The 21999-nt window shown below is 46.2% G+C and overlaps 1 protein-coding gene across 1 annotated transcript; it reads right to left on the minus strand.

Annotated features, from left to right (window-relative positions):
• Positions 1 to 1062: 1062 nt before the first annotated feature.
• LOC134296215 (nanos homolog 2-like) lies at positions 1063 to 4486 on the minus strand. The gene has a single exon (XM_062970485.1). It carries the CDS (start codon positions 2766 to 2768, stop codon positions 2133 to 2135), a length of 636 nt encoding a protein of 211 aa, XP_062826555.1. The 5' UTR covers positions 2769 to 4486; the 3' UTR covers positions 1063 to 2132.
• Positions 4487 to 21999: the final 17513 nt, after the last annotated feature.

Raw genomic sequence — 21999 nt, forward strand, 5'->3', positions numbered from 1 at the left:
TCATTCACCTTCGCCTCACACTACAAACTTGACATCATGACGCGGCGTTTGGGAGAGCGGTTCTCTTCTCGTGCGTGGCATGACCCGCCACCTCCGGTGAGTAGCTTGCTAATCCCCCATATGTGCGATTTCCACAGAAGCACCATGAAGGAGAAAATGCGGTTGCTTAGTACGCTAGATAAAGGAGTAAAAATAATATACACAATAGATATATGAAACTCCCTTCCCAGTTGGGTCAAGCAAAAGCAAACTGCTGCAAACTGCAGCCTCTTCTAGAATATGTGTCCTTCTTCCTGGTTAACCTTTAATCGTTTTAATCAAGTTCAGGTGAATCTTGGCGACTTTTCGAATGTGAAACATGGTATGGAATGAACTTTTGCCTTGGCTGCCTTCCAGATCAGGCTTATAACCAGCCTATTATGGGCCACAAATTAAAGAAAATTCAATCCCATTTAAGCACAACATGAACAGTTTTGATGCAAAAACCATAAACTCTGTTTATTAAACTCTACGATCCAAACTTTAGAACAAATTGCAAACAATTGAAGGTTAGACCACAGTAATAATAACCAATTCTATTCCTTTCCAAAATATACACATAAAATAGTATCTTTCTTTCCAATAGCATATAAACTTTTCCTTTGTTTACAAAACAAAATTCTAGACAGTAGCCATTTAGAAGATATTTCTATATTTTCCCTGCAAAGGATAGGGCTGCATCCCTCTGGAGACACACATGATAACCCGGACATGATATAAGGCACTTATATACGTTAAATAAACATGATGTCATTGCATATATAAAAGAAGCATGATATTAGGCAATTATAGTTGCAAATAATATAATTAAATATGTAAAAATTATACATCCATACATAAAAGAAACATGTAAAGTAACTGCATATATAAAACACAAAATAAAATATGATATAAGGCAATTACAGATGTAAAAGGAACGTGATATTACATATGTAAAAAACATGATTATATGTATAAAAAAGCATGATACAAGGTGTCAGGATCTAGGCTGCTGGGCACCAATAACGATACACTGAGGCCAGATTCTATCTAATATTTTTATTAAAGGAATATATAAAGTCATTAAAAACAAGTGTAGAATAAAGTTCAGAAGCAGACCTTTCAAATGAGGCCAAATATAGTCCAGTAGATTATTGTCCAATATGAAATATTAGAGTCCAAAGATTATAATCCAATAACCGCAACACACGCTTTGCCAAGCAAAGCGTTGGGAAAACAGCAAAAGTCTTGAATCCAATGAAGCTTGACACAAGGCTGAAAGTAACTTGGAACGTGGCTGGAGCTGTGGCTAAAGGCAAAGCAACTTGAAGCATGGAACAAGATCCGTGGTAAATCCGTGAGACGAGGACAAGGCTTGGAACTAGATTCAGGAGGCAAGGAACAGGATTCGAAGTCCACACACACGACCTCTCTCCAGGAGCTGACGAATTGACTCCGCAAGGAATCCTTCGCGCAATTTCCCTATATTCGGTCTCGTTTCCCCAAACAACAATCACTTTCCCTAGAGAACAGGGAGCGAAGGAAACCAGCTTGCAGGTGCAAGACTCCCCGTATTTTCTCAGGGGAAATACTTCTAATCAGTGGCATATTTGGCAGCAAGGCGAGCACTCCTTCTAAATTTCTCTCTCGATCCTCTATCAGTCGTGTAGGCCTGTTTTCACCCATAAGGGAGAGAGTTCCAACCAAGGTCAGGTTTAATTGGTTCTTGGACTAGAACTTCAGGCAGCTGGCAAGGCTCTGACTCCGACCGGAAATCTGGGGAAAACTCCATATTTTCCTCCTCATCTGCCACAATACTGTCAGGAATAGGACTGCAGGGCCCATGAGTCATCACACTAGGCAACTGACACATCTAAAAGAAACACAATATAATTAACCTAGGTACAACAAATGTGAAAGAAGGCAACAATATACATAAAAAAAAACATTTCTGGACTCACAAATGTAGTCTAAGAGAATTGGACTTCCATTCTCCAAACCTGAAACAAAGTGGGAGGAAATCTAAAGAGTGTTAATGATGCTCAAAATCAAATGTTGTTCTTTTCCAAAGTCAAACTAAAACAAAGAATAAATGCTTCGGTCTTCTCCTGATCTTATCTCCTCACCTTGCGTCCAGCCGAGTTGCGTCCGCACTTGCGATACAGCGACCTCTTCCCTTGGCTCAGTGGGCAGTATTTTAAAGTATGGGCCTTTTTGCCCGTGGCACCGCAGAGCGGACAGGTGTATTTGCGCAAGATGGGGCACTCCACGGTGCCGTCCATCCCCTTCAGCCGGTGGGACGAATAGACCTGCTTGGATTCCCCGTTGTGTTTGCAGAAATTGCAAATCTCCTTGTTTTGGGAAGCCTGGCCATTGGCACTACCTTTGGAGCTCTTGCTGCTGGAACCGCTTCCATTAACCCATTGTGATGCTGTTTCAAAGTTGTCCTCGTTGAGGACTAGCTGCATGTCGTAGTCCATTGTGTCCCAACTCTGAGATGGAAACGGGACCTTCTTGCGTTCCGCGATGATCTCCGTAACCACTTTCGCAAGGCTCAGATAGTCCTTCCATCTGTCAAACTCCCTGAACATGGAAGGGGCATAATGTGGCACGTGCATGGCTGATCCGGAGAGCATGGTGCCAATTCTACCCTGGTGTGGACACACACTGAATGCCACATATTGGAGGCGGAGTCTTTGTTTTATATATAAGGGGAGGGGTTCAAAACCTTTCACATTGGACCCTCCCATCAATTTTTACCCTCCTTTGCCCTAGATTTAACCCACACATGTCTAGACATCACAGGTTTTCAAGGAAGAGTTGGGGTTTTCCAATTCTTTCACTTCGGAGGTAATGCCAGAGTTTGTCCCTTGAGGCAGTGGTTCTCGACTTGTGGGTCCCCAGATGTTTTGGCCTTCAACTCCCAGAAATCCTAACAGCTGGTAAACTGGCTGGGATTTCTGGGACTTGTAGGTCAAAACACCTGGAGATCCACAGGTTGAGAACCACTGCCTTAAGGGAACGTTAGCAGTTGTGGTTCTGTTTGTCCATCCAAAAATGAGTTGCATTTCTGCCTTGGATGAAATAGCAACATTGCACATCCAACGTTTGCCAAAGTCCTGAAGGACGGATCCAGTAATGATGAAGCCTGCAAGAGTGTTATATTGCTTTTGCATGGCAGAATAGCATTGGACTGGATGGTCTCTTCTAGCTTTATGATTCTATGATTCTATCATTTTAGGATTCTAGGACTTTTGGGATGATTCTGTGACTTGGTTCTTTGAGTCTATGACTTTAGGGACCATGTTTCTATTATTCCATGACTTCTGTGACCATATTTCCATGACTTTTGAGACCATTCATGGGCCATCTGGCTAGTTTTCCGGGACGGTAAATGATATATCGGTTACAGCATCAGATATTTCTGGATACAGTAGAGTCTCACTTATCCAACATAAACGGGCCAGCAGAACGTTGGATAAGCAAATATGTTGGATGATAAGGAGACATTAAGGAAAAGCCTATTGAACATCAAATTAGGTTATTTTACAAATTAAGCAACAAAACATCATGTTTAACAGCAAATTTGACAGAAAAGGTAGTTCAATACGCAGTAATATTACGTAGTAATTACTGTATTTACAAATTAACCCCCAAATATCATGATGTATTGAAAACATTGACTACAAAAATGGCTTGGATAATCCAGAACATTGGATAAGCGAGTGTTGGATAAGTGAGACTCTACTGTATATTGTTTTTGCATGGCAGAATGGCGTTGGACTGGATGGTCTCTTCTAGCTTTATGATTCTAGGATGTTTGGTGCCATGTTTCTATGATTCTATCATTTTGTTGTCGAGCAATTTAGAACAGTATTGGATACCTGTAACTGTTTCTTTGAGTGGTGTTCTGTGGAAACACAACCCGCCCATCCTCCCCGCTGATTTCATGAAAAGAAAAGAAAAGAAAGAAAAAGCCACATCCGGCAAGGCCCACACACTGAAATACTAGGCCGGCCACCGTTGGCCGGCACGCTTCCCTGACAGGAAGAAAGAGGGGCCGCCGCCCCAAAGAAGGCTTCTGTGCAAGATTGCACAAAGGGGTAAAGAACGACAGCCGCGAGAGAAGAGAGAGGCGGTGCATCGTGGGAAACACGTCGACCACGTAGGCCGACAAGGCCCACACGTTGAAATACTAGGCCGGCCACCGTTGGCCGGCACGCTTCCCTGTGAGGAAGAAAGAGGGGCCGCCGCCCCAAAGGAGGCTTCGGTGCAAAATCGCATAAAGGGGTAAAGAACGACAGCCGAGAGAGAAGAGAGAGGTGGTGCATCGGGGGAAACTCGGCCACGTAGGCCGAGAGGCAGCAAAGACCAAAGAAAAGACAGAAGAAGCCACGGCCAAAAAGGCCCACACTTTAAAATACTAGGCCGGCCACCGTTGGCCGGCACGCTTCCCAAAGACAGAGAGAGAAGAAAAAAACCAGGAAATGTGGGCCCAAGCCCCTCAGACCCGGGGGGCCGGCCACCGTTGGCCAGCCCCACGCCCACACACCACAACCCACGGGGAAGGGCATGCTTTCTTAACGTCTGCTTTAGAAATGTGGGCCCAAACCCCTCAGACCCGGGGGGCCGGCCACCGTTGGCCGGCCCCACGCCCACACCGCTGAACCAACAGGGGGAAGGGCATGCTTTCTTAACGTCTGCTTTCAAAATGTGGGCCCAAGCCCCTCAGACCCGGCGGGCCGGCCACCCTTGGCCGGCCCCACGCCCACACCACAACCCACGGGGAAGGGCATGCTTTCTTAACGTCTGCTTTCAAAATGTGGGCCCAAGCCCCTCAGGCCCGGGGGGCCGGCCACCGTTGGCCGGCACCACGCCCACACCGCTGAACCCACAGGGGGAAGGGCATGCTTTCTTAACGTCTGCTTTCAAAATGTGGGCCCAAGCCCCTCAGACCCGGCGGGTCGGCCACCGTTGGCCGGCCCCACGCCCACACCGCTGAACCCACAGGGGGAAGGGCATGCTTTCTTAACGTCTGCTTTCAAAATGTGGGCCCAAGCCCCTCAGACCCGGGGGGCCGGCCACCGTTGGCCGGCACCACGCCCACACCGCTGAACCCACAGGGGGAAGGGCATGCTTTCTTAACGTCTGCTTTCAAAATGTGGGCCCAAGCCCCTCAGGCCCGGGGGGCCGGCCACCGTTGGCCGGCACCACGCCCACACCGCTGAACCCACAGGGGGAAGGGCATGCTTTCTTAACATCTGCTTTCAAAATGTGGGCCCAAGCCCCTCAGACCCGGGGGGCCGGCCACCGTTGGCCGGCCCCACGCCCACACCGCTGAACCCACAGGGGGAAGGGCATGCTTTCTTAACGTCTGCTTTCAAAATGTGGGCCCAAGCCCCTCAGACCCGGGGGGCCGGCCACCGTTGGCCGGCACCATGCCCACACCGCTGAACCCACAGGGGGAAGGGCATGCTTTCTTTACGTCTGCTTTTGAAATGTGGGACCACTCCCCTTAGACCAGGGCGGCCGGCCACTGTTGGCCGGCCCCACGCCCACCCCCAACAACCCATGACACAAAGATACACTCCATAACAGCAAACCGTCAAGCCTCTGGAAAAATCTAGCCATTTCTGTAGTCAATGATTCCATTACATTGTGATATTTTGCAGCCAAATTCATAAAGTACGCAATAGCAACATATCATTTCAGCATATACAACGACTTCTTATGTCTCCTTGGTTGTATAACATGAATTTATGGTGATTTATTAGGAAAATCATAACCTCATATGATGTGTTATATGCTTTTCTTCCACAAGTCCAATCCAAGAAATTTGCTTATTTCAGCTCAGGTAGGCCCATTCAGCTTTGATCAGTGAGACTCTTCTGTGTTCATGTTGGGTCAATAAGACATAAGATAAAACTGAAGTCACAGTCAGCATACAGCATAACCAGCTTAAAAAACAGTGGTGTAAAAACACGGCTCTAGTCCGAGGACTGAAGAGGAGGTAGTTTGACAGTTAAAAAACAATACAGTGCGAAATACTATTGGCCTGGCAACCAATTCTTAAATAGGCTACAAACGACCACACAGACCTCTAAGGCTTTTTGGAAGAGGAAGGTTTTAAGGCTCTGATGTTAGGTTCATGTTTCCATGGAGTTGCACTTCAGGGAAGACTAGTGTGTTTTACTGGGGTTATTAAAGTTCTCCTGCAGATGAGCTGGATAGAGGGAAATGACTTCTCTTGGTATACAGTTAAAGTAAACTTGAGGAAGTACAATTATGAAAGATATTGTGTGTAATGGAGTAGAAATGAATTCAAAGTAGAAACAAAGCACAAATGTTGATTCCAAAGGAAACATGAAGACATAATTAAGTAATTGTTTTTAATAGCAAAAGAGTTTCTGAGTGGATTGATTCTCTACTTCTTACTCTGCGTAAGATTATCATCACATGCTGTCGACTACACCCGCACAAGGCAATGGTATAGTAAAAGAAGACAATTTGGAGAAGTGGTAAAGGCCAAGGTGTCCCACTTCTTTCAGTGATTCCGCGTGCGCGGCCAGAGGGCAAGGGGAACTAAAGGCAGCCGTTCTGCGGCCACAACGTTGAGTACAATTACCAACAGACCAGCAAGAAACAGTTACCACGAGACGGAACTTTCACCCACACATTGAAAGCAGCCGCAAAGGCACACGCCCTGATGGGCAAACGGCACCGTGCGCGTGCGCGGCCAGAGGGCGAGGGGAACCAAAGGCGGCCGTTCCGCAGCAACAGCGTCAATCACAGCCTTTCAGGGTGATGGGAGACTGTCCCACTGTCTGTGATCACTCCACCCTCGTTATTACCAACAGACCAGCAAGAAACAGTTCCCACTCGGCGAAACGTTCCGCCAACACCTCGAAAGCAGCCGCAAAGTCACACGCCCTGACGGGCAAACGTCACCGTGCGCATGCGCGGCCAGAGGGCGAGGGGAACCAAAGGCGGCCGTTCCGCAGCAACAGCGTCAATCACAGCCTCTCAGGGTGATGGGAGACTGCCCCACTGTCTTTGATCGTTCCACCCTCTTCTATCGTTTTACCAAAAGGCCAGCAAAAGGCAGTTCCCACTCGGCGTAACCTGCGCCCACACATTGAAAGCAGCCGCAAAGGCACACGCCCAGAAGGGGGAGCAGCATATACCTCTGTAAAGTTAGAGTCTGGCGTCACGTAGTCTGCGAGGCAGCAAAAAGAAAAGAAAAGTAAGAAGAAAAAACAAAGGGCAGCAAAGACCCCACCCTGAGCCGGCCACAGTTGGCCGGCATGCATCCCTGAGAGTTCGGCCCGGGCCTCCCACAAAGTTTTTTGTTTTTGCGACTTAAGCCTCTACCCACACCAACACCCCACCACCCAAGGGGAAGGGCGTGTACCTCTTCTATCGTTTTACCAAAAGGCCAGCAAAAGGCAATTCCCACTCGGCGTAACCTGCGCCCACACATTGAAAGCAGCCGCAAGGCACACGTCCTGAAGGGGGAACGGCACCCTCTGCGTGCCAGGTCAAAGGGGGAGGGGACCCAAAAGCGGCCGTTTAACGACCACAGCGTACACCACGGCATATAAAGGAGAAGGGACACTAGACAACCATTTGGAGAAATGCTGGCAAAGGCGGAGGTGTCCCACTGTCTTTGATGATTCCCCCCTCCGAGTTATAAAGGCACCCTCCGCGTAAGCGTGCAGAGGGCTAGGGGACCCAAAGGCGGCCGTCCCATGGTCACTGCGGCGACCACACCCGCTCAAGCCGATGGGACAGTGAAAGATGAAAATTTAGAGAATTTCTGGCCAAGGTCGAGGTGTAGTAATCCCAGCGGATAAAGACATCCTCAAAGGTTCAGATGGACAGATACCTCTGTAAAGTGAGAGTCTGGCGTTTTCCTACACCTGAAATGATTATCTGAAGTATCCACATCAAATATAACAGTGCTCTTTCTGTACAGGAACTGCGAGGATCTGGAGAAGACCTAACAGTCATGGCTCATGATGGAAATATTTTTTGCCCCCCCCCCCAAAAAAAGGGAATTGAATGAAATCCGAACAGAACACAAAGAGGAAGCATTTCCTACCTTGGCTTTTATGGACTAATTTTCCACAGAATATCCGTCTACCTCTACAGAGTCAGTATTACAGGAGATAAAACGTTTTGTAACTTCCGAATACAGAGATGGGCCAAAAGTATATTAAGTTCAACAGAGACAAATGAAAGATACTTCTCTCCGCGATGGCTGTTCGGCAGTGGAACTGTCTCCCCCGGACTGTGTTGGAGGCCCCTTCTTTTGAAGCTTTTAAGCATAGGCTCGATGGCCATCTGTCGGGGATGCTTTGAATGAAACTTCCTGCGTCTGTCTTGGGGGAGAACTCGATGGCCCATGAGTTCTATTCCAACTCTACTTTTCTATGATTCCATGATTCACTGATTCGGGAAACGGCCCCTTGAGATGGATGAACCCAAAAACGACAGTGGGCAACGTTGAGTGATGAAAAAGAGGAGAAAGGAATGGAAAAGAGAGAGGAAAGCATTGTAGGATAGAGGAGAGAGTTGTTGGACAGAGTCCAAAGGGGCCACCCCCCCCGCCCGGCCGCCCAAAAAATTGGCCAAACTTACTCTGAAGCAGAGTTGCTTAAAGGAGGAGAACTGTTGCTCTAGGAGCAGTCGGTCTCAAAATCCAAATCTGGGAAATTCAACACAGGAAGGTTGGCCTTCAGGAAAACAAGTTTCTCAACTGTTTGAGGGTCCAGCAAGCTGCGGTGGGGCGTGACTACATCTCCCGCTAGGCTGAAGACCCTTTCGCTCTGGACGCTGGTGGGAGGACAGCTGAGGAACTGGCTACGTGCGACAGATCGGGCCACATGTGTTCACGTGAAGCCCAATAGGACAATGGATCACAAGAAATTATCTCAGGAGGCTCCTCAAAGTATCTGTTGACCAAGCATTCGGCCGAGTCTACCTTTTGAGCAGAAGCCAGCAAAGAGGATTCTTCAGAGCAGGCAAGTATGGCCACCGTCTCTGCAAAGAAAACGTTTCCTGTTCGCGGCTGGAGATCCGTATCCCTACGGCAACCCCCTACCGGCTCCCCGGGACTTTCAGTCTCGCCGCTAGCGCTAGTGCTGGGGGTGACAGGCATTTCTGGAAGAGGGGCCGCTGTGCCCGTTTCCTCAACCCTGGCAGCAAAGACCTCCCTCACAAGGTCAACAAGTTGGGCCTTCCACACGGTAAAGTCTTTTGGGCAGACGTTGTACTTTAGCCGTGGATCACACAAGGCCGCCAGCATATGGACCTTGCTGGAAAGAAGTGGCTCTAGGCGTTTCCGTACAGCAAAGGACAACCTCCTCACCACCTCCTGGACCGGCGGTGTCAGCGGTCCAGCCAGGGAGTCCAGTGTTCGACCGGCCCCAAGCCTTTCTAGGTGCCTCCTTAGCCTCAAGACCATGGGCACTGCCTGGCTCAGAAGGGCTTTTGATTCCGAAAGGGTCTCAGTGGCATGTTTGAATGGCTTTAGTACGTCTACTAGCTGGGAGATGGTGTCCCACTCTTGCTTAGTTGGAACAAGCTTGCTAACAGGCGCAACCAAAGTGAGGGAGATGCCGTGTACCGCCTTCTGCTGCTCGACCATGCGTTCGAGCATTTTTAAGGTTGAATTCCACCGAGTCGAGACGTCCTGGAGCAGCTTGTGCTGCGGGAGGCCTTCAAGGCTCTGCCTGTCTCTCAGCTGCCGGGCTGCCTTGATGCTCCGGTGGAAGTAGCCCGCGATCTTTCTACAGCGCTCGATCAGCAGGGAGATGTTTGTGTTGCTGGCCGACTGCTCTTCCTGGCTCTTTAAACCTTCCTTGACGGTATTGTGAAGCAAGTGGGCCATGCAGGACACATTCAGAAACCCGGCACTTTCAACCGCTTTGATCATATTTTTACCAGCGTCCGTCACCATAAAGCCCCTCCTCATTTCTTCCGGCCTACACTGCATCCATTCCCCCATCATGTTTTCAAGATAGTTGCAGATGGTCTCTGCCTTGTGATCACGATCAACTACCTCCAATGCGAGGAGTGCCCAACGATGGGATGTATCCATAGTGCCTTCCTTCTCCCACCAATGTGCCGTGAGAGAGAGGTAGGAGTGGCCTCCTCCCAAGCTTGACCAAATATCAGAGGTAAAATGGATGTGTCCTCCCATGGCGGTACGCAACATCTGGATAATCCGTTCCTTACAGCCCTCGTACAAGCCGGGGATTACTTTTCTGGAGAAGGTGTGACGGGAGGGGATTTTGTAGCGGGGGCACAGTCGTTTCATAAGGCGTACGAAGCCTTCTTGTTCTACCAGGCGGAAGGGATGGTGATCTAGGGCAATCATCTCTCCCACAGTTTGGGTTATCTGCTGGGGTGTGAGTAATGTTTCCCCCGTTTTCTTTCTGGGTAATGGAATGGCCCAATCCTCCAAGGTGGACTGTGTCCGCCTTCCACCATCTTCACCAGGAGAACTTTGCGTGCTAAGGCTGCCACTGGAAGGGCTTGCAGTTCCCCCTCCTAGCGAAATGGAGGGATGGTGTCGCTTCATGTGAGAGCTCAACCCCGAGGTCGCAAGATGTCTCGTGTCTCTGCCTCTGCTGATATTTGCCCCACAGTGTCTACAAACTGCCAAAGTAGCACTCTGAGAGTGGACATGGAAATGGTCCCAAATAAATGACCTTGGCCTCCCCACAGCCACTGTGGCGACGCCCTCAGAGATGGGAGTCGTGGGCACCCTTTCAGCAGCATGAGAAAGTCTACGTTTTGATGGTAGTACCTCCTCTACCTCCTCCTCACTGTCAGTAGCGGGTGGAGGGGTGGGGTTATCTATATCCTCATCCACCACCTGTAGTTCCATGACGGCAACACCTGTATGTTCCATTGATCGTCCAGTTGTCTCAGCTCCATACGACAACCGGCTCCGGGTGGATGCCTGTGAACTTTCTGCATTCGAACAGCCAGCTTCTTCATCAAGTCCACCCACTCCCATAGTTCGGCGTTCCAGACGGATGGGACCCACCTTAACTTTTTTGGCCCCCCACAGTGTCCTGGCTGTGGCTTGACCACTAGCAGGACTTGCTCCCCCAGACCCGCGTACAGCTGAGCGCTTCATGACAAGGGGAGTGTTTTCAGGTAACAGAAGGGATGATGGTAAGGTGTTGTGTTACTGGTGGGAAATATTTGTTGAATCTTGATTGGCAACGTGGTATATTCTGGCCAATTAACTGTCGCAAAAGCGCAGTCTATAACATTTAGTTAGTTTTATTTGTTTTCAAGGGGATACCTGTACTTTCCAGTTCTACAGGGAAGTATGGGATATGCAACTCTTTCCCAAACTTGGCTTAGGATTATCAGAAAGCGTCCCCGGCTGAGACACAAGCAGCCCCGCTTGTGTTTGAGACTGGGGAAGGGACAAAGGCACCCCCTTCTTTCCCCCAAAGGAGTTGTATTTTGTACAGGGAAGTATGGGATATGCAACTCTTTCCCAAACTTGGCTTAGGATTATCAGAAAGCGTCCCCGGCTGAGACACAAGCAGCCCCGCTTGTGTTTGAGACTGGGGAAGGGACAAAGGCACCCCCTTCTTTCCCCCAAAGGAGTTGTATTTTGTACAGGGAAGTATGGGATATGCAACTCTTTCCCAAACTTGGCTTAGGATTATCAGGAAGCGTCCCCGGCTGAGACACAAGCAGCCCCGCTTGTGTTTGAGACTGGGGAAGGGACAAAGGCACCCCCTTCTTTCCCCAAAAGGAGTTGTATTTTGTACAGGGAAGTATGGGATATGCAACTCTTTCCCAAACTTGGCTTAGGATTATCAGGAAGCGTCCCCGGCTGAGACACAAGCAGCCCCGCTTGTGTTTGAGACTGGGGAAGGGACAAAGGCACCCCCTTCTTTCCCCCAAAGGAGTTGTATTTTGTACAGGGAAGTATGGGATATGCAACTCTTTCCCAAACTTGGCTTAGGATTATCAGAAAGCGTCCCCGGCTGAGACACAAGCCGCCCCGCTTGTGTTTGAGACTGGGGAAGGGACAAAGGCACCCCCTTCTTTCCCCAAAAGGAGTTGTATTTTGTACAGGGAAGTATGGGATATGCAACTCTTTCCCAAACTTGGCTTAGGATTATCAGGAAGCGTCCCCGGCTGAGACACAAGCAGCCCCGCTTGTGTTTGAGACTGGGGAAGGGACAAAGGCACCCCCTTCTTTCCCCAAAAGGAGTTGTATTTTGTACAGGGAAGTATGGGATATGCAACTCTTTCCCAAACTTGGCTTAGGATTATCAGGAAGCGTCCCCGGCTGAGACACAAGCAGCCCCGCTTGTGTTTGAGACTGGGGAAGGGACAAAGGCACCCCCTTCTTTCCCCCAAAGGAGTTGTATTTTGTACAGGGAAGTATGGGATATGCAACTCTTTCCCAAACTTGGCTTAGGATTATCAGGAAGCGTCCCCGGCTGAGACACAAGCAGCCCCGCTTGTGTTTGAGACTGGGGAAGGGACAAAGGCACCCCCTTCTTTCCCCAAAAGGAGTTGTATTTTGTACAGGGAAGTATGGGATATGCAACTCTTTCCCAAACTTGGCTTAGGATTATCAGGAAGCGTCCCCGGCTGAGACACAAGCAGCCCCGCTTGTGTTTGAGACTGGGGAAGGGACAAAGGCACCCCCTTCTTTCCCCCAAAGGAGTTGTATTTTGTACAGGGAAGTATGGGATATGCAACTCTTTCCCAAACTTGGCTTAGGATTATCAGAAAGCGTCCCCGGCTGAGACACAAGCCGCCCCGCTTGTGTTTGAGACTGGGGAAGGGACAAAGGCACCCCCTTCTTTCCCCAAAAGGAGTTGTATTTTGTACAGGGAAGTATGGGATATGCAACTCTTTCCCAAACTTGGCTTAGGATTATCAGGAAGCGTCCCCGGCTGAGACACAAGCAGCCCCGCTTGTGTTTGAGACTGGGGAAGGGACAAAGGCACCCCCTTCTTTCCCCAAAAGGAGTTGTATTTTGTACAGGGAAGTATGGGATATGCAACTCTTTCCCAAACTTGGCTTAGGATTATCAGGAAGCGTCCCCGGCTGAGACACAAGCAGCCCCGCTTGTGTTTGAGACTGGGGAAGGGACAAAGGCACCCCCTTCTTTCCCCCAAAGGAGTTGTATTTTGTACAGGGAAGTATGGGATATGCAACTCTTTCCCAAACTTGGCTTAGGATTATCAGGAAGCGTCCCCGGCTGAGACACAAGCAGCCCCGCTTGTGTTTGAGACTGGGGAAGGGACAAAGGCACCCCCTTCTTTCCCCAAAAGGAGTTGTATTTTGTACAGGGAAGTATGGGATATGCAACTCTTTCCCAAACTTGGCTTAGGATTATCAGGAAGCGTCCCCGGCTGAGACACAAGCAGCCCCGCTTGTGTTTGAGACTGGGGAAGGGACAAAGGCACCCCCTTCTTTCCCCAAAAGGAGTTGTATTTTGTACAGGGAAGTATGGGATATGCAACTCTTTCCCAAACTTGGCTTAGGATTATCAGGAAGCGTCCCCGGCTGAGACACAAGCAGCCCCGCATGTGTTTGAGACTGGGGAAGGGACAAAGGCACCCCCTTCTTTCCCCAAAAGGAGTTGTATTTTGTACAGGGAAGTATGGGATAGGCAACTCTTTCCCAAACTTGGCTTAGGATTATCAGGAAGCGTCCCCGGCTGAGACACAAGCAGCCCCGCTTGTGTTTGAGACTGGGGAAGGGACAAAGGCACCCCCTTCTTTCCCCAAAAGGAGTTGTATTTTGTACAGGGAAGTATGGGATATGCAACTCTTTCCCAAACTTGGCTTAGGATTATTATCAGAAAGCGTTTATTATCAAAAAAACACCCACAGGACAGCCCTTTGCAAAAACAAAAGAAATAGAAAGACCCACACCACCCAAACTCAGCCAGCCACCCCACCTTTTCTCCCGGTCTTCACACAGCCATGCTGTGACGCAGCAATCTTTCCTGCCTGCCAGTGCCTGCACCAAAATCTCCCTTCCACCCTCTGCACAGGGAAGTATGGGATATGCAACTCTTTCCCAAACTTGGCTTAGGATTATTATCAGAAAGCGTTTATTATCAAAAAACACCCACAGGACAGCCCTTTGCAAAAACAAAAGAAATAGAAAGACCCACACCACCCAAACTCAGCCAGCCACCCCACCTTTTCTCCCGGTCTTCACACAGCCATGCTGTGACGCAGCAATCTTTCCTGCCTGCCTGCACCAAAATCTCCCTTCCACCCTCTCCAAAATTCCCAGTGCGACTGAGCCACGAGGCGTGTGCACGCTGTTTTCATTAAGGATGTCCTACCAGCCCCTCCCCCTGGTTAAACGTGCTCTCTGATTGGCTACAAGGTGCAAACAACACACTAGATTGCCCCAGTGGACTTAAACAAGTTTGGATGATTTGCCAAAGCATTTTTTAAAAACGAAAAAAAAGGCGCCATTACGGAAAACGGCCAATCGCGGTTCGAAACCGCGATATCCAGGCGTGTGGACAACCAAGGTTCAATATTGCTTCAAAACAAACGAAAATAACGAATCAATAACGGTAAACGGGGAAAACGAATTATTTGAGCAAGCCTAACGGTTTATCAGGACACAGAGCAATAGATTAAAATTTCAGGGGAAAAATTGCACCTAAGCATTAGGAGAAACTTCCTGACCATAAGAATATGCTGCCTTGAAATATGGTGGAATCTCCTTTGGAAATGTTTAATTAGGGGTTGGATGGCCATCTGCAGTGAGTGATTTGATTGTGTGTTCCTGGATGGCAGGGGGTTGGAATGGATGACTCTTGGGGGTATCTTCCAACTCTATGATTCTATGATTCTAGGTAAGGCATACTACTTACAGTGTATGTAATAGCCTCCCATGGCACCTGTGTGGGGGTGGATGGCAACAAGGACACACAAGGTCCAAGTTGCTCATTACAACCCATGAATTCAGCCAATTTGCTCATTGTTAGAAAAGTTTGCTTTAAGTAGTGCCTTAGAAATCAAGAACACTTGGGCTTGTTGGGTTAAAATCAACCATCTGTGCTGACAGATGGTGGGTGCAAGAAAACTCATTTGTAGATTATGCCCACTAATCCAACAATAGAATTATTCTTTGTTTTTCTGAGTTTAAGAGGTAATTATCATATTTTATTCAGAAGTAATTTTCAATGGAAAATTTGCATGATAAATACAAATAGGTGTGTCCACATCTGCAAACATGGATGCTATCCTTTCCCCACATCTTTGTCTACTACGTGGCCAGCTATAACTTTTTCTTTAAAGAGGCAAACTGTTCCTTTGTTTGCCCATACATATGCATACAGTTGCGCATTTTAAAAAATGACACCTTACTCATCACGTTTATCCATTCATGAAAGTGTGGTTAAGGAGTGTTTTGCATAAATTTGAAAGGTGCGCTCTTTATAGGTATAGTTTTCAAGAGTTCACATTTTTTCACAGGTGTCTGAAGCGGTTGATCAATATAAGGATTAAAACATGAAAATTGTATCTGGCCTATTGTGTCAATGTAAGATTTGTGTAAGGTGAATGTTTTAATGTAATTTGTGCTATGCCTGGGATTGCAACCTAATTGCATCATCTGAAGTGTATGGACGTTGAAAGAGTTAATCAGTGATGAACTGTGGTGACCCTGAGTGCGTCTGGAAAGGAGGGAGGATCCAGATATAAAAGTGAGTCCCTTCCTCTTGCATCAGTTCGGATCAGATCAGTTCAATTCGGTTTGTGGTGGTGTTGTCATCAGTTGTCATCATAGGCCTAGTCTGTCTGTGCTATATTTACTGCCCTACTCAGTAAAGCTGTGTGTCTTGCTTTTACTGACGTCTCCCAGTGTCAGTTCTTTTGCGCTCCAGAGCTTCCATGCTTCAAAAGCTTCGTCACAACGCTGACATATTGACCATCTGGAAAACTAAGCCAATCCATTACATCCTTCTCTGATATTATTATTACTACTACTACTCCCACCTCTCTCTATGGATCAAAGTAGGGTACCACAACATATTAAAATACGACATATATAATCCATTAAGACGCATAACCCAGTTATATTTTTATTTTAAAAGAATATTTACGCTCAATACATATTAAAACAACCAGTATAGAATTAAAATTTGGTCTCCCAGGAGACTTCTGGTTTGGCGGCCACACAGCAAGCAGCGTTATCCAAGGGCTCTAGGAACGCAACCTACGGACCCAATCTTGGAGGGTACCAGACCCCCCCCCCCAAGTGGACTGAGGCTACGGGGGAGCATAACCTACAGTGCTACCAACTGACAGCATCTAGTGGAGCGTCTTCCCTCAAGGAGGTGCCCCCAAAGACACCCGACAGTGGTGCGTGAAGGGAAGCAGATCGGGCCCAAGCGAATGGGGTAAATAACCCCACAGGCTAGCCAGCCAACAAACTCAAAATAAAAGACCCAAAGAAACATGCACAAACATCACATTTGTCTGAGAATACATCAAAAAAACTAGAAAGGATATCAGTTATTTTCCAATGACATGAGAAAGAATGGCTGATGTTCCCTACCATTTACCATCTCATGTTTGTACTAGTCTCTGAAGTCCCAATTATGCATTTGGATGAGAACCACAGGAGACATGAGTACCAAGCAGAAGTTTGCCCCTCTCCACCCAAAAAATCAGGGAAATGATGTTTCATGTGATCTATCATCATCCACTGACAAAGTGGTTTGTTACAACAGCCCATATCGCTGCCTTGTCATATCAGGGTCACAAGGTGCTTCTTCATATGAAATTCCAATTTCCTTTACATCATTTTGTTTGAGCTGTTGGAAAATTGAATATGAATTCTGGACACAACCTAATACCATTGAAAGTGTCAGGCATATGGTGATATGAGATGCTAAGTAGTGATCACTGAAATAGGACATGCATATATTCCTCACATTTTTGCACACTTAACCACATCTGTGTATGACAAGGGGTTCATCTGGATACTGGAGTGGTGAGATTTTTTATTGAGCATCTGCAACATTTCCTGTATTTATTTATTTATTCATTTAAAATATTTATATTATTTATATTATTTCTGGCACAAGATATTTGAAATGTTTACAACCATGTCCCTCTAAACAAGTTTAAAATACAACATTGATAATTTAAAGCAACCAAAATGATATAAAAATTCTGAAACATAAGTAATTCAATTATTTTAAAAAAGCAAATGTTGAAACAATCTAAACCCATGTATTTACTCAGATTTGGAAGAAGTTATTAGACCTCAAGGACTATCTTTGTGCCAAAATAAAATCATTGTTGGTACTGTCACAGTCTAGCTCTTAATTTGTATGCCACCTTTCTCCTTGCACTGGACCTAAGTGATGGTATAAGCAAAAAAAAGAAGAAAAAAGAGAGAGAGAGAGAGAGAGAGAGATATTATTTTACCAACCTCTCTGCTACATACCGCCATATAAGATGGGCTGATTTGCCCATCATACCACTTGCTCTCACTTTTGTCTTTCAAATAATACATTATCTACACGGATATAAAGTATTGTATGCTATCTATGATCTTTTTAAAAAACATCCCTTCCAAATTATTCTTTAAATAGACTAATTTAGCTACTCACTACAAAATCTATATTAAAAAATTATACTTTATATTGCTCTCCATTCTAAATATTTCCAACTCTTCCATCTCAGCCAGAGATCCAATCACTGTATATACTTGAGTATAAGCCGACCCGAATATAAGCTGAGGCACCTAATTTTACCACAAAAAACTTGGAAAACTTATTGACTCGAGTATAAGCTGAGAGTGGGAAATGCAGCAGCTACTGGTAACTTTCAAAAATAAAATGGTCTCTGCCTCTTTCTTTCCTTCCTTCCTTCCTTCCTTCCTTCCTTCCTTCCTTCCTTCCTTCCTTCCTTCCTTCCTTCCTTCCTTCCGAGTGCTTACTTCGCTTCCTCTTTATCCATCCTGGTCCCAGTTCTGTGCATCTTTATTTTTCTTAACTTAGATGAAGAGTTAGAAGACATGATCATCAAGTTTGCAGATGTCACCAAATTGGGAGGGATAGTTAATACTCCAGAAGACAGGCACAGAATTCAAAATGATCTTAACAGATTAGAGAGATGGGCCAAAACCAACAAAAGGAAGTTCAATAGGGACAAATGCAAGATACTCTACTTAGGCAGAAAATGAAGTGCATTATTAGAGGCTGGGTTGCCACTTTTCGGGGCTTTTATTGTGGTGTTTCTGCATGAAAGCAGGAGGAGATTGGACTACATGTCCTTTGGGGGTCTCTTTCTACATCATCATCATCATCATCATCATCATCATTATAGGCTGGGCTGCCACTTTTGGGAGTTTTTATTGTGCATTTCCTGCATGGGAGCAGAAGAGGGTTGGACTGCATGGCCTTTGAGGGTCTCTTCTTACATCATCATCATCATCATCAGCTGGGTTGCCACTTGTGTGAGCTTTTTTGTGCTTTTCCTGCATGAGAGCAGGAGAGGGTTGGACTGCAAAGCTTTTGGGGGTCTCTTCCTACATCATCGTCATCATCATCATCGTCATCATCATCATCGTCATCGTCATCATCATCATCATTGGCTGGGTTGCCAATTTTGAGAGCTTTTATTGTGCTTTTCCTACATGGGAGCAGGAGGGGATTGGACTACATGGCCTTTGGGGGGGGGGGTCTCTTCCTACATCATCATCATCATCATCATTATTATTATTATTATTATTATTATTATAGGCTGGGTTGCCACTTTTAGGAGCTTTCATTGTACTTTTCCTGCATGGGAGCAGGAAGCGGTTGGACTACATGGCCTTTGGGGATCTCTTCCTACTCTATTCTTACCTTCGTGGAGCATGCCTTCTCTTGAAATCCACAAGCATGTATACAATTTCAATAGAAAGGAGGAAACCATGAAAATGAGCACAATCTGGCTACCAGTATTAAAAAAAACTCTAAAATCAGAGTGGTAAATAAAGAGCAAGACTCAAAAATCAGGGGAATTCCAGATAAGAATCAATCAGTAATGTTTTTCTTTCTTCTTTTCTTCTTTCTCTTTTTCTCCCTCCTTTCCTTCACCTCTATTCACTCACCCATTTACTCATATTTTTATGTATTGCACTTATAAAATCTGATAAAAATTTTTTTTAAAGTAAATGGGGTTTATATATCTATGGAATGTTCAGAGTGGGGAAAGAACTCCTGTCTTCTTGAGGTAAGTGTGAATGTTGCAATTGGTCACCTTGATTAGCATTGAATGGGCTTACAGCGTCAAGACCCGGCTTTTTTCTACCTGAGGAAATCCTTTGTTGGCAGGTGTTAGCTAACACCTCCCAACAAAGTATTTCCCCAGGCAGAAAAAAACCAGGCCTCGATGTGTAAGCCCATTCAGGGTGGGGAAAGAACTCTTGTCTGCTTGAGGTAAGTGTAAATGTTGCAATTGGCCACCTTGATTAGCACTGAATGGGCTTACAGCATCAAGGCCTGGCTTTTTTCTACCTTAGGGAATCCTTTGTTGGAAGGTGTTAGCTAACACCTCCCAACAAAGGATTCCCCCAGGAAGGAAAAAGCCAGGCCTTGAACGGATGGGGGATGGGAAGGGGGGAGGAGGAGAAGGAGCATGGAGCATGCCTTCACTCCCCTCGCTCCCCACCCGTTCCCTCCTGATTCTTGCTCAGTATGGCAGGGACAACACAGAGGGGAAGGGAAGGGGGGAGGAGGAGGGAGCAAACACAGCTTCCCTGGAGCATGCCTTGGTCCAGGGACAACACAGGAGAGGAAGAGAAGGAGGAAAAATGAAGAGGAAAAGGAAGGAGAGAAAAGGCAGCGAAAGAGCTCAGCAGGCTTGCCTCAGACTTCTCTTTTGCAGGCAGGCAAGGAAGGCAAGCAGCAGAGTGACCACAGAGGGGAGGGGAATGGGGGGGAGGAGATGGGAACAAACGCAGCCTCCATGGGGCATGTCTTCACTCCCCTCGCTCAACGGAGGGGAAGGGAAGGGCGAGGGAGGAGGAGAAAGGCAGTGCGCTACTGGTGTGCCGAGAGGAGAGAGGCCTTCCTCTTCTCTCTCGAGGTGAGGGTCCGGGTCTTTAAGCCCCACACTTTCCTGCCAGGACCCTCACCCGAGTATAAGCTGAGGGGCACGTTTTCAGCCTTAAAAAGGGCTGAAAAACTCAGTCTGTATTTGGGTATATACGGTAGTCCCTCGCCATTTCCAAACCTATGTTCACAATCAGTTTTTGCTATGCAGCTTTCCAAGACAAAGTGTTCTACATTTCAACCCCAACTTCACTGCATCATCTGCAGCTATTTCCTCTAACTGAACCTTTCTGTGACACATTCAGCCTCTGATTGTGGTACTTTCTACTAAAATATTACATAAAAGAATTTTGAAGTCATGGCTTAAAAATATAGATGTCCACAAATCTGCATCATTTTTAATGTGTAACTTTTGTTTTAATGGGTTCTTCTCTCATGAGAGCTCAAATACAGATATATGTTTTGCTCTTTGCCCAAAGAAAACAGGCAGGAGGAGGCATTACATTAAAAGCTTTAAAATCTCCCAAGAGCATTGTACACTAAAACTTTTCAACAAATGTGGCAATGTGGTCTGACACTGCAGGTGTTTAACATCCACATCTGCATGCGATTTATCCTAGCAAATTGCAGGTAACTTACATCTTGGAAGTTATAAAAAATGCATGAATAAGTTAATAAGCATGACTGGAATAAATGAATATTAAGTAAGCTACAATATAGACAGTTCTTTGCTAACCTACTGTTGTACGCTTCAGGTGTGAGGAACACTCTGTAAAGTCAACCATATGAGAAGTGTCATCTCATATAATATGACTAGAAATAGATACTACAGTACAAGTAACAAAAGGGAATTTATGACCTCTCCCTTCCCCCCATTTTACAAAAGTTACCAACCAGTGACATATTCTAGTCAAATCCAATGCATTTTACACAATCTCATATTCCATGTTAGAAGCTAAGCAGGGATAGTCATGGTTAGCACTTGCATGGGAGTTCGCTAATGGAATCACATGGCTAGATGTCTCTATTATGCTTTCTGTATGACAACTGTTGCAGGGCCCACAAATAACGGTTTGGGAATTTTAATAGACCAAACCCTTATTCCTATATAAACAAAAGATTTTCAGCCAGTTATATAATGATAATGATAATAATAATAATAATAATAATAGTAGTAGTAGTAGTAGTAGTAAAGAACTGGTGGGATCACAAACCTGCAAAGGTAGTGGAAAATTAACACACAATATACTGTGGGACTTTTGACAAAGTTTTGGAACACAATACACCAGACCTCATGGTTCTGGAAAAGAAAAAAGTTTGGATGTCACCATACCAGGTGACAGTTGAAAAACAACAAGAAAAATTCAACTGTTATCAGGACCTCAAAATCGAACTGTAAAGGCTTTGGCATAAAACAGTACAGATGGTCCCAGTGGTAACTGGTGCACTGGGTGCCATGCCAAATCTCAACTGGCATTTGAAAACAATAATCATTGACAAAATTATGATCTGTCAAGTGCAAAAGGCCACCTTACTGGGGGCCTTCACAAATTAACATGATAGGATTAGAAGGACACTTAGTGCAGAACACAGTCGACAAGATGCTTAAAGGGGCATATTTTTGGATATTTTTATTACTACTTAGGGAACTTAAGAAGAAGGAGACAGACAAGCTAGATGAATCTCACAAAGATAAATTAAAAAAGAGGAAGGCGGGTAGAAACTGGGCTAATTGGTTAGCCGGTTATCTTATCTAAGCTGGCATCATTGTGAGAACCTATCCAGCCCAAGCCTTCCCCCTTTTTCAATACCTCAATATTATATATGGAGAGTATGTTGATTTTCTTGCCAATGCGTGGCTCCAGTATGATGAGTGTTTCCATGTTGAAGCCATTCAACACCTC

Source organism: Anolis carolinensis, chromosome 2 (genome assembly GCF_035594765.1).
Source record: "Anolis carolinensis isolate JA03-04 chromosome 2, rAnoCar3.1.pri, whole genome shotgun sequence".
Lineage (NCBI taxonomy): Eukaryota > Metazoa > Chordata > Lepidosauria > Squamata > Dactyloidae > Anolis > Anolis carolinensis.